This window comes from Podarcis vaucheri (assembly GCF_965113315.1).
Source record: "Podarcis vaucheri genome assembly, chromosome: 2".
NCBI lineage: Eukaryota > Metazoa > Chordata > Lepidosauria > Squamata > Lacertidae > Podarcis > Podarcis vaucheri.
The window spans coordinates 86,843,828-86,861,503 of NC_138760.1; the positions used below are offsets into that span (position 1 = coordinate 86,843,828).

The 17,676-nt window shown below is 39.1% G+C and overlaps 1 protein-coding gene across 4 annotated transcripts in view; it reads left to right on the top strand.

Annotated features, from left to right (window-relative positions):
- Positions 1–17,676, top strand: part of CACNA2D3 (calcium voltage-gated channel auxiliary subunit alpha2delta 3) — a 498,960-nt gene that overhangs the window by 241,035 nt on the left and 240,249 nt on the right. For all 4 annotated transcript variants that reach the window (XM_082209336.1, XM_082209333.1, XM_082209334.1 and 1 more), the window contains exons 10-11: positions 8,050–8,139; positions 10,860–10,973. In XM_082209336.1, coding sequence (XP_082065462.1) covers positions 8,050–8,139; positions 10,860–10,973 — 204 coding nt within the window. The remainder of the gene's footprint in view (positions 1–8,049; positions 8,140–10,859; positions 10,974–17,676) is intronic.

Consider the following 17,676-nt stretch of genomic DNA (forward strand, 5'->3'; position numbering starts at 1 on the left):
AAAGATATTATACAATACAATACTATGCCATACCATACCATACCATACCATACCATACCATATTATACTATACTATACTATAAACAGGGCCCTAACATAGTTTTGAAAGACTAAAGGAGCAGTGGTGATGACTGTTAAATTTTAGCATGGTATAACACCTACAAAGCAGAAGTTCCAAAATGTCTTTAGCAATTCATAATCCAAGTTTATTAAAATATAGTGCAACATATCTCTGTATTATTATTATTATTATTAATAATAATAATAATAATAATAATAATAATAATAATATCATTTACCCATCCTTCACCTTAATGTCCCAATGAAATATATTGGCTATAACCAGATTAGAATTTGCCTCTTGAAAGTTATTATTACTATTATTATTATTATTATTATTATTATTATTATTATTTGCTTGTATCCCACCCATCTGACTGTGTTGCTCCTTGAACATGTTTATGTCATTTTTTAAAGGTTCTAGAAAGCCTGTTATCTGGGTTTGAGTTAAAGGAGAGCTCGGCCAAGAGGTAGTCTTTGATTGTATGTTATTAGTTCATCATTCTAGAACATTCTGTGCTGTACCAGTGGGCTTCTAGTTATGCAGTAGGCCTTCCCCTTCTCCTCCTCTCCGCTGCAGCTCCCTTAACTCTGCTCCAGAGGGAGTCCCAGTTGTGGGGCTGCAGACGGTCCACAGTAGCCGCCCAATGAGCATAAGCAAAAACCCCTATGCCTGGCTTCTCATTATCATCCATGAGAAAGGGGTGCTAGTCCCATTTCCAAAAATTCCAAGACATTTTTATCTGAGCTATTTTTCAGTGGCCAGATGAAAGTTGTGATTCTATTTAAGTTGTAGCATCTTAATTGGTATCCTCTTCATTTTACTGTCCACTCATAAGGGTGAGGGCAAAATTCTGCATCAACATTCTGCTTGGGGAAAAATTACCTACTGCTGAGAGTGGATTGCCAAACCTCAAGAGAGCAAACTCTCTAGATAATGGGTGGGTGGGGGATTAGCAATCATGGGTGGAGTGAGGATTTACCTTGGGACCATTGAGGACCAAGAGGAGGGCTTAACTCTGGCTCTTGCACAGTTCTTCTGACTTAAACTTTCCCCTTCCTCTGCTCCTATTAACTGCACATGAAGAATAGACATGTACAGGACTGGCAACTTTTCTCACCCATAATTAAAAGTATCTTCTGAGAGAATTGGGAAAAGCTTAGATACACCCACACACCTTATTAATTCCAGCATCATAGTTCTGGTTCAATAGTGTTTTCCACCCATAACCCATAGCCTGCCAACAGCTGTATTTAACCAAAGGCGGGGGGGGGGGAATGTTAGGATATCCAGTCTAGAGTCTCCCACATCACAACTCATTTGGCCCTGCAATGCAACATTTCTCTCTATGCTTCTTGCACAGATCAATGCAACAAATAAGTTCCTACTCTGTATACACCCCACCCATCTTAATTACAGGCATTTTGTAATAAAAAGTTGTTCCAGTAAGTATTCGTGTTGTTGCCTTTTTCCTTTCCCCCCAAAAAAGTTTAAATTGTATCTACTTTAGTTGAGACTGTTCATTTGTCAGTTTATAGACAGAGTTTTGAGAAACATCTGAATCAAATGAAGTGTTTTAATGAATTGAGTTAAGTGGCAAGGTTAGTGTCAGATATGACAGGGTGATGTTAAAGTATTTGATATAGTTTACATGAACAGCATGCACTAGAATAAATTTATGGGGAGGAAGCAGGCCACCTAGTTCCAAAATGTTTTATTAAGATGTTCTGTTTCTGTTATAATTATAAAACACTGGTTTTGAATAGTGTATGCTTTTTTTGTGTGTGGAATATATGCAACTATGTAGTACCAACTGAGTTTCCAGTTGAAATTAAGTACCATAATTTGATGCAGTCAATTTGTTTTGCATTTCTATTATGCTGGCTTCTCAGTCCCATTTGAAAGTGTTCCCATAAATGTGCTTGTGCTGGTTCATTGAATTTCCCAATATGTTGCTGTAGGAGGCTTGCGATGTCTTACTTTTTATTGTGTATAGAACATCCTTTGCAAAGTGGGGTGCACACAGTGCTTTTTGGGGGAGGGAGGGGGAAACTCAAGGGTACGCAGTACCAGCACCCTTTTTTGTTTTGTTAAAAAGTGCGGTGCTTACTGTAATAATTTCATTGTGAGTACCAGAACCTATTTTTTCTAGGAAAAAAAGCACTGGGTGTACACATATACTTCTGTGTCCCATATGTGCAAACCAAGAAACATACAGTGTGTGTGTAGGGGGCACACAATGGATTATGCCTTTCTATGGGAATAGGCCACCTAATGATACTCCATGTGCAGTGTGAGGTTGGGGCTCACACAAGCCTGAAACTACACACTGTTGAACCATGTGAACTACCCTCTAGACGGACGGCAGTTTCAAATCTCCATTTTAATGTAGAACAGTTGCCACAAGTGGATATTCCTATCAATTTCCATGTGGTCATGTCAAAGTGCCCCTCTTTGGTGATATGGCAAATTGCCATGGCTGTAAAACTTAACAAACATGGGATTCAAATGTGTATGTGTGTGAGAGAGTTTTATCTCTGCCCCCTTCATCCCCCAGCTCCTCCAAGTTTCAGGAATAACTTTGACAGAAGAAGAGCTGGGGCCCAGAAGCACTGCAGGGCAGCTCTACGCAACACCCCTTGGATCCCAGCTGACGTGGTCTTAGGATCTAGTAGCTTGTGGTCTAGTAGCAATGTGGGGGCATATCCATAAGAACTCTTACCTTGATATGTAAACATTTATGGGAAAAGCAATTTTGTGGTTAATCATCTACCTCTAAAGTGGTCGTGTGGGTCGACCTTGCCATATTCACTCAAAACTAAAGTTCAGTGTATGGTGAAATTTGCAATCATCTTAAGTATAATGCGGGAATCTGGATTTGCATCTCCTTGAGCTAAACAGTAAAAACATACATTTCTTCTCTTACATAGTACCAGTCTGGTTTATATTATAGTTTTGTTATTAAGCTGGTCTTGCCTTTCAGTGTATCAATTTGTAAAACATTCCTTTTTTTTCTTTTCAAAGTGGGAAATAGTGCAGACAGTATTTTATCATTGTCTGTACTTTTCCTGCAAAATTACAAACATGTGCAATTGCCTGGTTTAATACGTGTTTAGTTGGGCCAAGAGGTTTTCATGTCTGAGAAACTCCATATTACAATTTCCTACCTCTTAGGAATTATATGACTATCTGATTTAATGCAACTCCACATTTACGGCAACAGTATCGCAATTTGCATTCTTGCTTTATACATTAAGCTCTCTCTCACACACATTATTCTAAATACTTCCAGATGAAATTAAGTTGACAGAGCATCTCAGTGATAGATACATAATAAATGAAATTAGGAATCAACCCCTATATATATTGCAACTATAGCTGTGGTAGTGAGATCTACAATGCTGGTTGGCTGAACTGGTATAATGACGCAGAATGTTCAGCTATCTCATTTATGTTCCTATTGCCCAGTCAATTTATGGCACGATAAAAGCATTTTCCTCATTTGTTGTGCCCAGTCCTCATATCTTTGTTTTACCTTATTTTTTATTAAAAAGAATGTATCCCATCTTTTGGTAGCGTCCAAGGTGGATAGCAATATACAGTCAAATTTTAGAGTATAACAAAAGTTGTTCCTTCCTCTCTCTGCAGCAATGTGAACCTTCTGTTGAATTTTATTTCATCAGCGCAGGGTCATATCCAGTTGTGTCTCTTTACTCACAGAAGGCTTCCATGAATGGGAAGCAGAGGTAATTTCTCCAGTTTTTCCTGCAGCCACCTACCAGACTTTCCTTTAACTGACTGGAGCAAACTGGAATCTTATTGCATCAACCTAACTGAAGAGATTTATACTCTTACTTTTGAGTAAACATATATATGGCTGGGTTTTCAGACTTCCAAATTATTGGAGCCAAGTTGAGAACAGGAACCCAGTTATGAATAGGTATCTGCTAGCAATACAATTGACGTGTAGAATTGGAGAATTTTGAAAAAGAAATCCCCCAGTTTGGAAGTCAAGAGTTAATTATAGGCCAAACCCAAATTACTCAAAATTTGAGCCTCATATTGAAATGACTCAACACCAACTCACCCTGCTCCTACTTAATAAAATATGTTCCCTTTCTGTTGAAAATTAGCTTTCTGTGGCAATGATAGGGACTGCTGCTGGGGCCTTTAGCAGGCAGCAGCAGAAACATGTATGCCAGGTTCTTGAGAATTGTGATTTGGGATCCAGAAACCCTGGGAAACTACAAAGTTGCATCAAAGTACAGGGGTTGTATCTAATGCTGTGCGAACAGAGTTCCACTCATGCTGTGGAACATCTGTTTTCCTCTCCTCCCATGCAGGTTGCCAAAATCTGCTCCGAGGGTTCCCCAATCTGATGCTGATTTTGAGGGGCAGGGATGGGGTGGGGTGGAGGGTACAGGGAAAAAAGGAAGTTCTATGGCAAACATAGAAGTCTGTTGTGCCTTCAGAGCTGCAACTTTGGATATAGCCCCAGAAATCCTGGTGTTCGTGTCCTTGAGCAATCTCAGCAGCAAAATGCGTAATGCTGGTGGTCAACAAAAGGTGTCATGGACTTTGAAGGTACTCGAACTCAGAACGCAAGGGAGAAATGTGCTAAAAGGAAGGCACGCTTGGCAAATCCACACCATGATCAACTCCTGCCCGGGAACCAATGTCCCCACTGTGAAAGGACGTGTGGGTCCAGAATTGGCCTCCACAGTCACTTACGGACGCATTGTTAAAACCGTGTTTATGGAAGACAATCTTACTCGGCTATGAGTGATTGCCAAAGAAGATGAAGAAGAACTCTTGTCCATTTTGTTGTGTTTAAGATATCCTGTCAGCCATTCCAAGGTCTTTGGATAGTAGATGGGGAATAGATAAATAAATAAATTTGCTTATTTCCTGAGTACACACAGTGAAATTCTGTTTACATTGGTGAATATTTATTTGCCAACTTTTGTAGTGGTTTTTCTTTGATCGTACACTGTTTGTTTCAGATTGTAATCAAAGTTTTCCCACAGTGTTTTTTTTTTGAAAATTAATTGGTTGATTATTCTAGTACATGCCACTGTCTAATTAACATCATGTTAGCATATAAATATAATGGGGAAAGGCTTATTGCAAGCTTAAAAATTTAAAATCCAAAGAAGTACTACTGGGGAAATGTTCATGCTGAAGAGGCTAAAAAGTTTTCCCATCTCGTATCCTATTAATGTTAAAGGAACACTTTTTTAATTTGTCCCATAGGTGCGTTTTGGTACAGTCTAATTCATGGTTTCAGTCTCAGAAGTTTAAGGTTAAGGTGGATGAGAGTTAGACCGTTCCCATCTTTAATTAGGGAAGTTTATTGTTCCCCATTGGAAATATTCAAAAGTTTAAGTCTGCTTATGTTTTCAGTTCCGAAATGTTGCATCACATTCCTTCCCTCCTCTTATGAAAGGCACAGGGACTACTTGTAGCTACAAATGATGTTATATCTCATGCACCAAGCCACCAGTCTTCCTGCTGCCTTTCCAGAATTGTAACGCTGCTGGAGATTGAATGGTGTGGTAATGCCAAGGCAGATGCCATGGTGCACAGGACTTTGGTGTAGTCAAAGGGTCCACCCTGGGATGCCTTTGCCATTCCCTTGAGTTTTCATCGACAGTTTCTAGAGTTTCGACACTGCTTTGTGAGTTTGAATTTTGAGAAACAGTTTGAAAAGCTACTCAGGTAGTGTATCCATAGCAGTGACCAGAGGAGGAATGGCCACTGGGAGGAGTGCAGAGAGAAGAAACACCATGGTGCATCTGCAGCAACACAACTGGACACCTTCTTCCCCACCTACAACAAAACATGTCTCTTCCTCATCAGTCTCTACAGCTACAGCAGGAGCTGCAACCTTCCAACAGTTTGACTGCAGTGGTGTACTCCTCGTCTCATGACAGACAGATGCCAACCAACAAAGAACTAGAAGGTTAATCTGTCCAAACCTTGGTTATGCAGATTTTATTTATCCCAGGGATAACTGCCCTCCAAATGGTACTGAACTACAACTCCCATCATTCCTGACCATTACCTAGAGTGCATCACATTGGCTGGCCTTGATTTAGCTTTACAGTTAATAGCTGTGCCCATAATGATGTGTGTAGTTGCAATAGGATAGTGAAATTTGCCTTCAGAAGGGACAAGATGCATTAAGGGAACATGGAATCTCTTGGCCTTTTCTCAGCTTTGTAACATAGTTCAGAGGTTTGCAATGTAACATCATCACCAGAAGCTGACTCTCCAGGTAGCTTTATAAATCTGAAGATCTCCCCCCCTCCCATCCCTGTTCTAGTTCCTAGATTTTATATTCATGATATGCTTCTAAGTTAAGAAGATAAAATGTCACTAGCATTTAAAATGAAACATGTTGGAATAGACATATTTCTCAACGTTTGCTTAAATTTTAATAGCAAAATGCTGTGAAACACATTCCACAATCTTGGCTACAAGATTCATTATGCCTTAACTGCTTATTTAGACCAACAAGATTTTGCCGTTAGGTGTTTTGAAATATTGAGCTGTGTGAACCATATTTACTGGGTCACCATGAACATTAAGCTACACTAATTGCATTGGAAAACCTGCCTAGTTTTGCAGCAGCAACATATGCTTGAAAATTGCCTTAAGCAGGGATTTTTTTCCTTCTCAACTTATGAAAGTTTCATAATATTTTTTCATCTACTAAACCATGTGAATGCATTATTTCAATAAAGAGCAGGAAAAAATGCTTCATAGAGAAAATTTAGAAAAATAACTCATACAAGGAATTAGTGCATACAATTTCCTTTTATGGAACTATTTAACAGTGTGCCACTCTTTTCCTTATTAAATCTAAAGGCTACATTTTCATATATATTTTCGTGTGGTAATTTTTTTTTAAATTACTGGTTTTTAGAAAGGGCTGTTGCATACCGAGCATTTTCAGCCATTTAAAAGAAAATAAAAAGATACAGCAGGCAAAACGAATATGAAATAAAATTCATCCTACTGCAAGTATCTTGCGTTCCATAGGCATGGCTGTATTTGTCTGTTGCATCTGAAGCAACAGAACATTGTGGCACTTTAAAGACTAACAAACGGATTGTGTTAAAACTTTTATGGGCCAGAGCCTGTGCTGTATTCATAGTATCTCTTGTCTATGCCACCTATTGGTGATGGTTGTATGTATGCAATCTGCTGACCTAGAGCATTGTGTCTTGTTTGCCTAGGACAGTGCAGGCAGCAGCAACCTCCATTTTGTGTTTCAGATGCCGCTAGTCTCTTGTGAGGCCACACCTAGGCCCTGCCTTCCGGAGCTCTGAGGAAGCGTTGTCTTTCTACTTTGTTTGGACTAGCCATCAAGCAGTATTCCCTTCCTTCCTTGTTCTCCCTTCCTCCTAGTTCTCCCCTTTCCACGGTTGACAATAGAAGTTTGATATTGAGACCAGACAGCCGCCATTTCTTCCTGTACATGAGTCCACTGAATTCCATTCTCTGTGGAGACAACACTGTGCATTCTTTAGACAATTTTAAATACTTATTGATTAACAGTTAACGTAAATATCATTGAATCATATAACCTGGTTAAGAAGCCATTGTTCTGTCCCCAGATAACCTATACTGTACACTATGGACTTAACTTTGAATAATATATCTTACGATTTTTGTGAACTTGTTCACTTGGTTTTTATTGTTGTTGTATAGTCTTCGGTACTTTTTCTTTATAAATTGTCACAATAAATATCTCTGACAGGCACACTTTTCTTTAAAAGTTTAAAGCGTTCTTCTTGAAACCAGAGGGGCAAAGACCTGCTTTATTTGAACTTTTTTCCCCAGAATTCGTAAAAAGCACCTGATGCTGTTCCAGAAGCCACATTCCTTGATTTTGCCTTTAAGATTTCAAGGCTAGGTGTAATGCAAAAATCTTCTCAAATATGTTGAGTGAAACACCATTTATTTTCTTCTCACCTCTCCAGCACTTCAGGGAGCACCTTGACAAACTTTTTGCAAAAGGAATCGGAATGTTGGATATAGCTTTAATTGAAGCTTTCAACATGCTCAGTGATGTAAGTTACTGCTTTTTGCAAAGTTTTGTTGTTATTGGCTTTTATAAGTTTTGTATTTTGTTTCAGTTGTCACCTGCTTAGGCTGGGGTATTGTTTGGGTTTTTTGTTGTTGTGGGAAGTTTGGGTTGTTGGGTTTTCTGTATCTTTATTACAGATCTTGTGATTTATGTGGGAAATGTTAAGTTTTGTGCATTTTTTATGTTTTACTTATTCTTTACAACTTTTGTTATATTATGGTTTTGTATTTTTTCATGTTGTAAGCTACCTTCAGCATGGTTTAAACTGTGGAAACACACATACATGTGTGTGTGTGTGTGTGTGTGTGTATGTATCTTTCTATGAAAAAAATTAAATAATGGTTTCCTCCTGCATTCTTACAGAATACAGATTAGTATCAAAAGACACTGTGCTATATTTTTACAGTGATAATTTAGGTAATTTTCTTTTTATCCAGCAATATGTGGTATGTAAATCTATTATTTAGAATTACAGGTTGGCACATTCTCATGCTTAAATGTGTTCTTATTTTAGTCTACTGAGTCTTGCTTTTCAGACTGGTTCATAGGCTATAGCATTTAAGCTTGACTAATTTCCATTTATAATTTCTTGTATTTTAGTATAACTTAGCTTGCTAAAGAGCTAATAGTTGTTGGTACTAATGATTTTGAAAGATGTGTTCGTAACTATGTCCAAGCTCTCCCCAACATTTGATAAATTCAACTCCCATAGGTTTCTGCAGGACTACAGAAATGCTTGTTTCAGCAGTCAATGTCTGCTATATCATGTGACAACTGCAATTATCTCTTTTGGGGATAAATGTGATCTTTGCCGTGATTATCTTTTTTTAAAAAAAGTCTTAACCAATTAAATAAAATTCTGTGACATTTCAAAGACTGTTAATCACAACCAAGAGCTACAAATGTCAGGATGCATCGAAATTTTCACTGGTAACTGATGAATCACTGAGTTAATTGTAGTTCATTATAAGGCTCTTGTCATTGTTATTATTATGGAAAAGACTTTCATCACTCCTTCTATTCAATAAAAACTAAAAAAAAAGTTCTAGACACATATGAGGAGATATTACTCATCAAAGCATTTACATTTAATCACCTGCTTTAAAAAGAGAATACGGTAGCTTATTCTGTGGAATATGATAGATTCAGACGGAATAAAGCAATGTTTTAAAATAAAGAGATGAAGACAGCCCACCTCCAAGGTATTTTAATACACCATTTCTTTTTTTACATACTGTCCTTGATTTAGTTCAGGAAAAACAACAGGTGCCGTTAGACACGGGAAATGTCCCTTTTCAAAAAGGGTTTTCTACTTTTAGAAGTCATGGGCCCTGATTTGGCTGGTTTTATCTTGGCAAGTTGCCATTGAACGTCACATTTGACCATCACTTAGTGGTTGCCAAGTTATAACCCCAGAGGTAATCCCAGAAGTGAAAGAGAATGCAGGTGCGATTTTCCCCACCCTCTCCTCCAATCACCCCATTTTCAGCAAGGCAGACTTGTTTCCCATCATAGTAGGGAATCCAAGTTGGTGGAATCCAAGGCTCAGTAACAGCACTGAGGGAGGAGTTTTCTGCTTGGTTGTTAAAGAAACAAACAGAGCCTCCTGTTACTTACTGGCATCTATGCCATTACCCAATTGCTGTGTTGCTACATTTGCTGCACAGTCATTGATATAATCTCTTTCTAGATGGGGTGATCTGGGCACTACAAGAACTCCTATTAAAACTGCCTTCCTTATGAAGGGAGGTTGGTTTAACTGGAAAAAGATTTGACTGCTAGATTAATTCATGCCCCAGTTTCTAATATGAGCATGCGGAATTACAGATAACATAATTACTTTGTGCAAGGGAAGAAGAAGAAGAAGAGTTTGGATTTGATATCCCGCCTTTCACTCCCTTTAAGGAGTCTCAAAGCAGCTAACATTCTCCTTTCCCTTCCTCCCCCACAACAAACACTCTGTGAGGTGAGTGGGCCTGAGAGACTTCAAAGAAGTGTGACTGGCCCAAGGTCACCCAGCAGCTGCATGTGGAGGAGTGGAGACTCGAACCCGGTCCCCCAGATTACGAGACTACCGCTCTTAACCACTACACCACACTGGCTCTCACTGGGACACATTATGGTGGAACCTTGGTTTCTGTACTTCATTGGTGGCTAAACAATTGGTGGGATCAGGAAGGGACAGAAAAGTTAGAGGGTGCCTGAGAAGATGAGGGAGTCTTATCTGCTTTGAAAAATCTATAGATTTAGTTTGTGTTTGGGATTGGGTGTAGGTGTAGGTGTAGGTGTAGGTGTGAGTCCAGGGGAAGTAGCGGGTAGGAGTCCAAGAGGATAAATACCCAAAATTGAAAAAAGAGTCATGAGTAAAATGGGAGTTGTATTTTCCCCCTCACCATTGTGATTGTCCCATTCACCTTAACATTAAAAAAAATGCCAAAATTGTGGCATATTTCCTGCAAATATATTTGATTTAGGAAGGTGTACATTTATAACCCTGATGTAGTACTAAATTCCATAGGGGTTTCATCGGCAGCTTTCTTATTTTTGAGGGAACAAACAGGAAAGTAATGGCTATAGCACTGGATGCTTTTCAGTAAAGCATATGCACACTGGAATTATGAGCATGGTTTTCTTACAGCAAATACTCATTTGCCTAGCTAAGTATGCCAGAACTCAATGAATATTTGTTTGCTTGTTTCCCAGTTCAATCATACAGGACAAGGGAGTATTTGCAGTCAAGCCATAATGCTGATTACGGATGGTGCTGTGGACACTTACGATGCCATTTTTGAAAAGTATAATTGGCCAGATAGGAAGGTAAGTCCATTATATTTTGTATCTGTGAAACAATATATCTGATGATGACAAGCTCTCAAATACAAATATTCTCTACTAGTGGGACCTTGACCAGCAGAGTTGTGCTCTAAGGCAGATATTTGTCAACTGAAAAGCAGAGCAAACAATATCAGGTAAGCTTCGATCTGGATTAAAAATGACCAGGAGTATGCTCTTGTGCTTGCAGGCTTCTCAAGAGCATTTGGTTGGCCATTGTGGGAACAGAATGCTGGACTATATGGGCCTTTGGCCTGATCTAGCAGGGCTCTTCTTATCTTATTATATGTGTGTTTGTTGCATTTTAAAAACCCAACCAAACTTAGAATGGACAGCCTTATTTTCTTTTCATGGGTCATTTCCTGTGTAAATGCATCTTCTCCTAGCTGTTGCTTTAAAAAAAAATGGTGTTGAGAAACATACTGCAGATTTATGGAAGGATGCATAGGACAGAAAAGAGTATGGCTTTGAGATTTGGGGAGAACTTTAAAGAAATGTGCTTGACATTTCGTTTAGTAGAGCTAGGTCCTGGTTGCCTTTTTGGACCAGCCTCCACTGACTTTAATTGGGGAGTAGGAGAAATGAAGAGTGGAAACAATGCAGCAAATTGTAATGATAGAATTCAACAATGGCAACTCACCGTCTGTAGTTGCATTTCAAAGGCTCACTTATCATTCCATGCTAATAACTTGGGAGCACTTCGGCCTCGGGGACCCCTAATTTTGCACATGCTGAACATACTTATAAATCTGCTGCTGGGTTTGCATGGCTATTTTACTTTTTTAAAAAAATGAATTGCTTTACCATTTGTGGGGGAGCTCAGTGACAGCATAAAATACTGAATTGGGGTATATTTAGTAATCTGTCTGCTTTATAGTATTCCCATTTACCATATTTTTTGCTCTATAAGACTCACTTTTTCCCTCCTAAAAAGTAAGGGGAAATGTCTGTGCGTTTTATGGAGCGAATGCAGGCTGCGCAGCTATCACAGAAGCCAGAACAGCAAGAGGGATTGCTGCTTTCACTGTGCAGCAATCCCTCTTGCTGTTCTGGCTTCTGAGATTCAGAATATTTTTTTTTCTTGTTTTCCTCCTCCAAAAACTAGGTTCGTCTTGTGGTCTGATGCATCTTATAGAGCAAAAAATACGGTACTTTACTAGACTTTGGGGTAAAATGGCATAGAAATTGTGGCACAGCTAGAGTATAATTTCACAGCTTTAAACAACAGTGAAATTATACTCTCGCCATGTATCTCTGATTTTTGAGAAAGACAGCTAGACCTAGTAAAGTTGAAATTAAGGTGTGAGTATCTGCTAATTGTCTGGGATTGACTCGGGAATTAATTTCTTCTGATGATTTTATAGAAAATCACCCTTGCCATTCACGAAATAAAAAATGCAAAATGAGCTGCTGTGAAAAGAATTATAATGGTTAGTAATTGCGTTTATGCTGTGTGATCAGGCAGGATGTACTTTGTCAGTAGTTGCCTTTTAAAAACATTTTTTTTAGAAAATAATAATTCCATTATGAATTGCTTCCTATAACACATCTTGAAATGATTTAACAACAAAAACATACATAAAGCAATTTCATATATAAAACCAGCTTCAAATCAGATACAGACTAGGATAAAAATAACTTAAAAGGCTTATTTGTAAAGGAAGGTATTCAATAGGTGGTAAAGGGCAAGCTGCAGGAGGCAGTGGAAGACAGGAGTGCCTGGCGTGCTCTGGTCCATGGGGTCACGAAGAGTCGGACATGACTAAACGACTAAACAACAAAAGGCAAAGAGACATGCTGCCTGTCTGATATGTAAAGGGATGGAGTTCTGAAGGCTTGATAAGTGCTGCCAGGCTAAAGGCCCAATTCCTGCAACCTACAGATGGACCTCTTGCTGAGACGGTATCTGCATGAGGCTCTCTCTCCTGCAAAGTACAGGGCTTGTTTGGTTAAATAAGGGATGAGACCATCCCATAGGTATCCTGGTCCCAGGGGCTTTGTACACAAGTACCAGCACATTGAACTTAAATGAGATACACTTCCAAATCCTGTGGAGAAAAGGACTTCCACCCAAGGTCTACTTATGTTTTTGAACATTTCTATTCAGGAGTATTGCTGTGTTGGTATGAGGTATGAGATGGCAAGGCAAGGCAATATCTTAAATGCATGAGTTTGAGTCAGAAACAACAGTACATGTTTTGAGTTTTGCAGTTGAAAGTTGGCTGGTCTTGTAGAACTGACTAGAAATTAGAAATCTAAGGTCATTCCTGTTGGAAGATGATGGCTGTGGAAGAGCACACTTTAGTGCCCTGAAGCCTGTGAAAATTAGGACCACCATACACGTAATTGCGTTGGGGTCAGTTTGCTGAGGCTCCCTGCCATATGCACACAGTATGCGTTTGTGGCCCATAGTGAATCCAGGCTAGATCTGTAATCAAAAAATGGGTTCAGCACTGGTGATCTGAACTTCTCTGGGCTTTGTGCATGCATTTTGGGCTTTATTTTTTGCTCCCCTTTTGCCCTTTCCACCTGGAAGCAGGAAGATGTCTGAAAGGAAGCAGTCTTTGATACACAATCTTATATACAAAAGAATCAGGGCCAAGGTTTGCATACAAAGGTGCCCTGAATCATTCCTATCTCATTCAACCCATTAAAAATGGTAAATATTCTTATACAACGGTACACTGAATTATATCACACATTAACCATTACATGGGTGGAAACAAAACCTCAGTCAGTAAAGTATTTTTATTGATTTAAGGGGGGCAGCTGCCCTTCCCTGCCCCCCTTAGCTACGTCCAAGAACCATTATGAACAGAATAAAAAAAGCACCACATATGCAAAGGTACCCCAAATTTTATCCCACACAAAACCATTAAAAACAGTAAAATTTCACATGCAAAGGTATCCTGAATTGTACCCTGTTGCCCCTTATAATTGTATACCTCATGATCACTTAGTTCAAAGTAGATGAAATGTGAAAATATTATTTGCCTTGTGTCTTTGGGATTTCTTCCCCTAATATTGTGTGATGTTAATGGTATAAATACACCTTATTTGCATGGTATGGCAGCAGTAGCATCTTCATACATATGAAGGACAGTGTAGATAATCAAAACTGACACATTTCTTCACTTGACACTGATGCTGTTGGCAGCTATTCATTTTGTCATTAAAACCTTTATAAAAGATGTGAAGGGAAGCAGCCTTATTGGCTAGTCTCTGCTGGAGTACATGATGCACATGTCACAATCACTTTATGGCTCAAACTATACAGTCTATTTATACAGTTGCCACTGCTGCTTCCTAAACTTTAGCTCTGGCACCAATCAGGGAACCAGTCATCGACGCCTAGGAAGTTGATTGTGTACCTAGGTATGACTCATGTGAACGCAGTCAGGAGGCTAATCCTGGCCTCCTGTGTGTTAAGTGTAACTTCTGCAGCATGGAGCAGGTTTTGTTTTGTTTTTGTTTTTTAAATTTATTTAGGGTCTCACTGCAACTCAGAAGTCTGACCTTTCATGGTTTTAAGCTTCATGGATAACCTGCACAAGTAGAAACCAAGATGTTTAGTTTTATAAAATAAAGACTCATGAGTAAAGCACCATACAAGTCCGAGCTGAGGCAACTATAAAATGCCACATTTCAGTGAACAAACTGTAACCCTGCAGTACACAAGAATACCTGGAGAGAGCTTCTAAAAAGTAAAAAGGGTAGCATATGGTTCTCCCCCTCACTTTCCAAAAGGGTAAAATAATGTTTAAGAACATTAACATCCATTTGGCAAAATGGATAGCTAGACCACGACATAACCGCAGTGACCATTTATCTGTTTCCTCTAGACTGCCATCTACAAGGAGATTAAAGCATTCCCTAGAATGTTAACCAACCCTGTGTAGCTTAGCAATATGCTGATGCTACACGCACGGAACATTAGGAACGGCAAATCACTGTTGTCCTGGTGTTATTAAATTGATTTTCTTTTCTTAAGAAAGAGTCAGAATATTTCAAAGGTCAGTGTGTACTGTGTCTTGAATCATGAGGTGTCTCATGAGCAAAAGGAAGGATTCAGACACCTTCTAGGGCACTGTAACCTGAAACAGGATGATTATCTACCCCTTTGAGGGCTTTCTTGCTGTTACAATTTTGTAGTGAAATGGAATATAGTTTTCCAAATTGGGGATGTGAGGGGGAAATTACATCCATGGGTAAAGTGCGTATTTGGCATGTAGAACTTCCAGTTTCCTTTATTGCATCTCTAATTAAATGATCTCAAGTAGGAGAATGGTGGCTATGATCCTGATACTTCTGCTGCTTCTCAAAGTGTGGCAAAGATCTTTGGTGGGAATTTGCATCATACCTACTCAGAATGCACTGGGCTTCTTAAGCACAGTCTACACTTCTTCCGCTGTGGGAAGCTGCTAAAAGCCTTCCCAGCCTGTTGTGTGAGGCCATACATACACAATAATGTTCTGGATTTTTTCCCTGATTTGGGGGCCCTTTTAGAGAATAATTTTCATGTTATGTACATGTGTATACTATAGGTATCCCCTGGGTATTTTTGAAAAAATAATAATCTGGGTGGCTTCAGTGTGGTCAGCATGGAGCCATTTGAGTTCAGCATTAGAGAAAGAGGAGGAGGAGGAGGAGAAGAAGCCTGGTGGGCAATGGGGAATCATCAGACATTAACAAGTACAAATGGAAGATCAGAAATCTGAGTAATCTTTGTTATGACCCCTAATATTTGGGACTGATATTAACACTATTTGACTATTAGCTATGAGAAGGACGGGTGTTTGTTAAATTAGTTATCAACATTAGTAGACTTAATTGATTGTTTCCCATGCCCACCAGAAAGCAAGTCCTACAGCATATACAGTTCTGTGCAAAGGTTTTAAATACTGGAGTTATTTTTAGCACTATGACATAACCATCTCTACAGCTCTTACTTTAATTGGTTGTATAAAAAGTTGATGTGACTTATACATCAGAGTAAATACATTCTGTTTTTATGGGAAAACGTTGGAGCACCGACTTCCGTTAAGCTTTAATCTAAATAGCTGAGGTTTCCCTTAAGAGCAATCAAAGAATCTTTCCTGGTTTATAACATGGAAGATGAGTTGAATTTATGGCTGGATGCTCCGCAGTGTCTTTGTTTCGTGGTGTTTCTTCCTTGGGGATTCATATCTTGAAAATACACCTCAGAATCATAAATCACTTGGGACTCATTAACGGAGAACATATCTCACTGCACTGTAATTTTTCATTGTATAATTCACCATCTGTTGTTTGACATGCTGCTAAAAAATTAGAAGCCATCATGAGTACCTCAATAATAGTAGAAATGTGTAGTTGTTCTGTGTTATGATTTCATAAAATAGGCTGACTCCACAACTGAACTAACAAAAGACCATTCTATTTTTTTTCCTTTTTTCTTTTAAATAGCTCTTCTGCTGAAGATTAGTTATTTTATACATTTTTATCTTGCTTTTTTGTTAATTACCTGCCTACATTCTATTTCTAGAATGAAAAATCATTAGCATTAGAAGGTACCTTAGAGGCCATCTAGTCACAAGCACACACACAGAGTCTATTGTGCAGCCATGGTACCCCTGACATATGACAGTCCAGTATCTGCTTAAATATATTCAGTGAAGGAGAACACCTCCCTCCCCACCTCCCAAGGCTGTCTATAACAAGGTCAAAATTAAAAAATTCCTTCCAGTAGCACCTTAAAGACCAACTAAGTTAGTTCTTGGTATGAGCTTTCGTGTGCATGCACACTTCTTCAGATACACTGAAACAGAAGTTGCTAGATCCTTCTATATAGTGAGAAGGTGGGGAGGGGTATTACTTAGAAGGGTGGTGGGAATGGGAGATTGGCAGATAGCTGAGATGAGCCTGTTGACGACTCTTAACGATTGTAATAGGTCTTACAGGAAAAGGCAAGGGGTGAGAAGGTGAGAAATGGCTTAGTCATGTATAATGAGATAAGAATCCAATGTCTCTGTTCAGACCAGGTCTCTCCATGACAAGGTCAGGGAGCTCTTTGGAAATTTCTCCTAAAGCTTTGTTCAAATTTGCTTTCTTGCAATTTCCACCCACTGGCTCTAGTCTTACCCTTTGGATCAGCAGAGAGCAACCCAAAGATTTAGCATCTGTTTCCCTTGCCAGTGGTGGATTTGGGGCTCTCAAATTTCAGCAGGGCCCCATGGGGGGGGGACACATAGGGGGAGAACAGGCATAAGAGAAGCTCTCCAGACATTAAACCAGTTCTTCATCAATGAAAACAAGTTGTCTTTTCCATGTGAGTATATTTTGTTTGAATCAGAACTACAGTCTTGCACTGATACAGCAGAGAAGGTTTGGTATGCCCAGCAAGAGCTATGGAATTATCCAGTCCAAGGACCAGCTGAAAAAACAAGCCCACATTGAGAAATGGGAACCATATGATCTGTTGCAGAGATCGCTACTTTTATATAATAGTGGGAAAGAACTTTGGATAGTCAGGAGGCATAACTTATTGTCCTTCTGAGTTCTCAGAAGTTGCCTTCACCAGTCTTTGAATGCATTTTGATTTGTGCAACTTTCTGTAAGGTGCTGGACAGCAGGGGGCAGGAACATGGTCTGGTGGAGGTTTGGTGGAGGAAATATTCAGGGTTTGGCTGTGGATCCAAGTAATACTGTT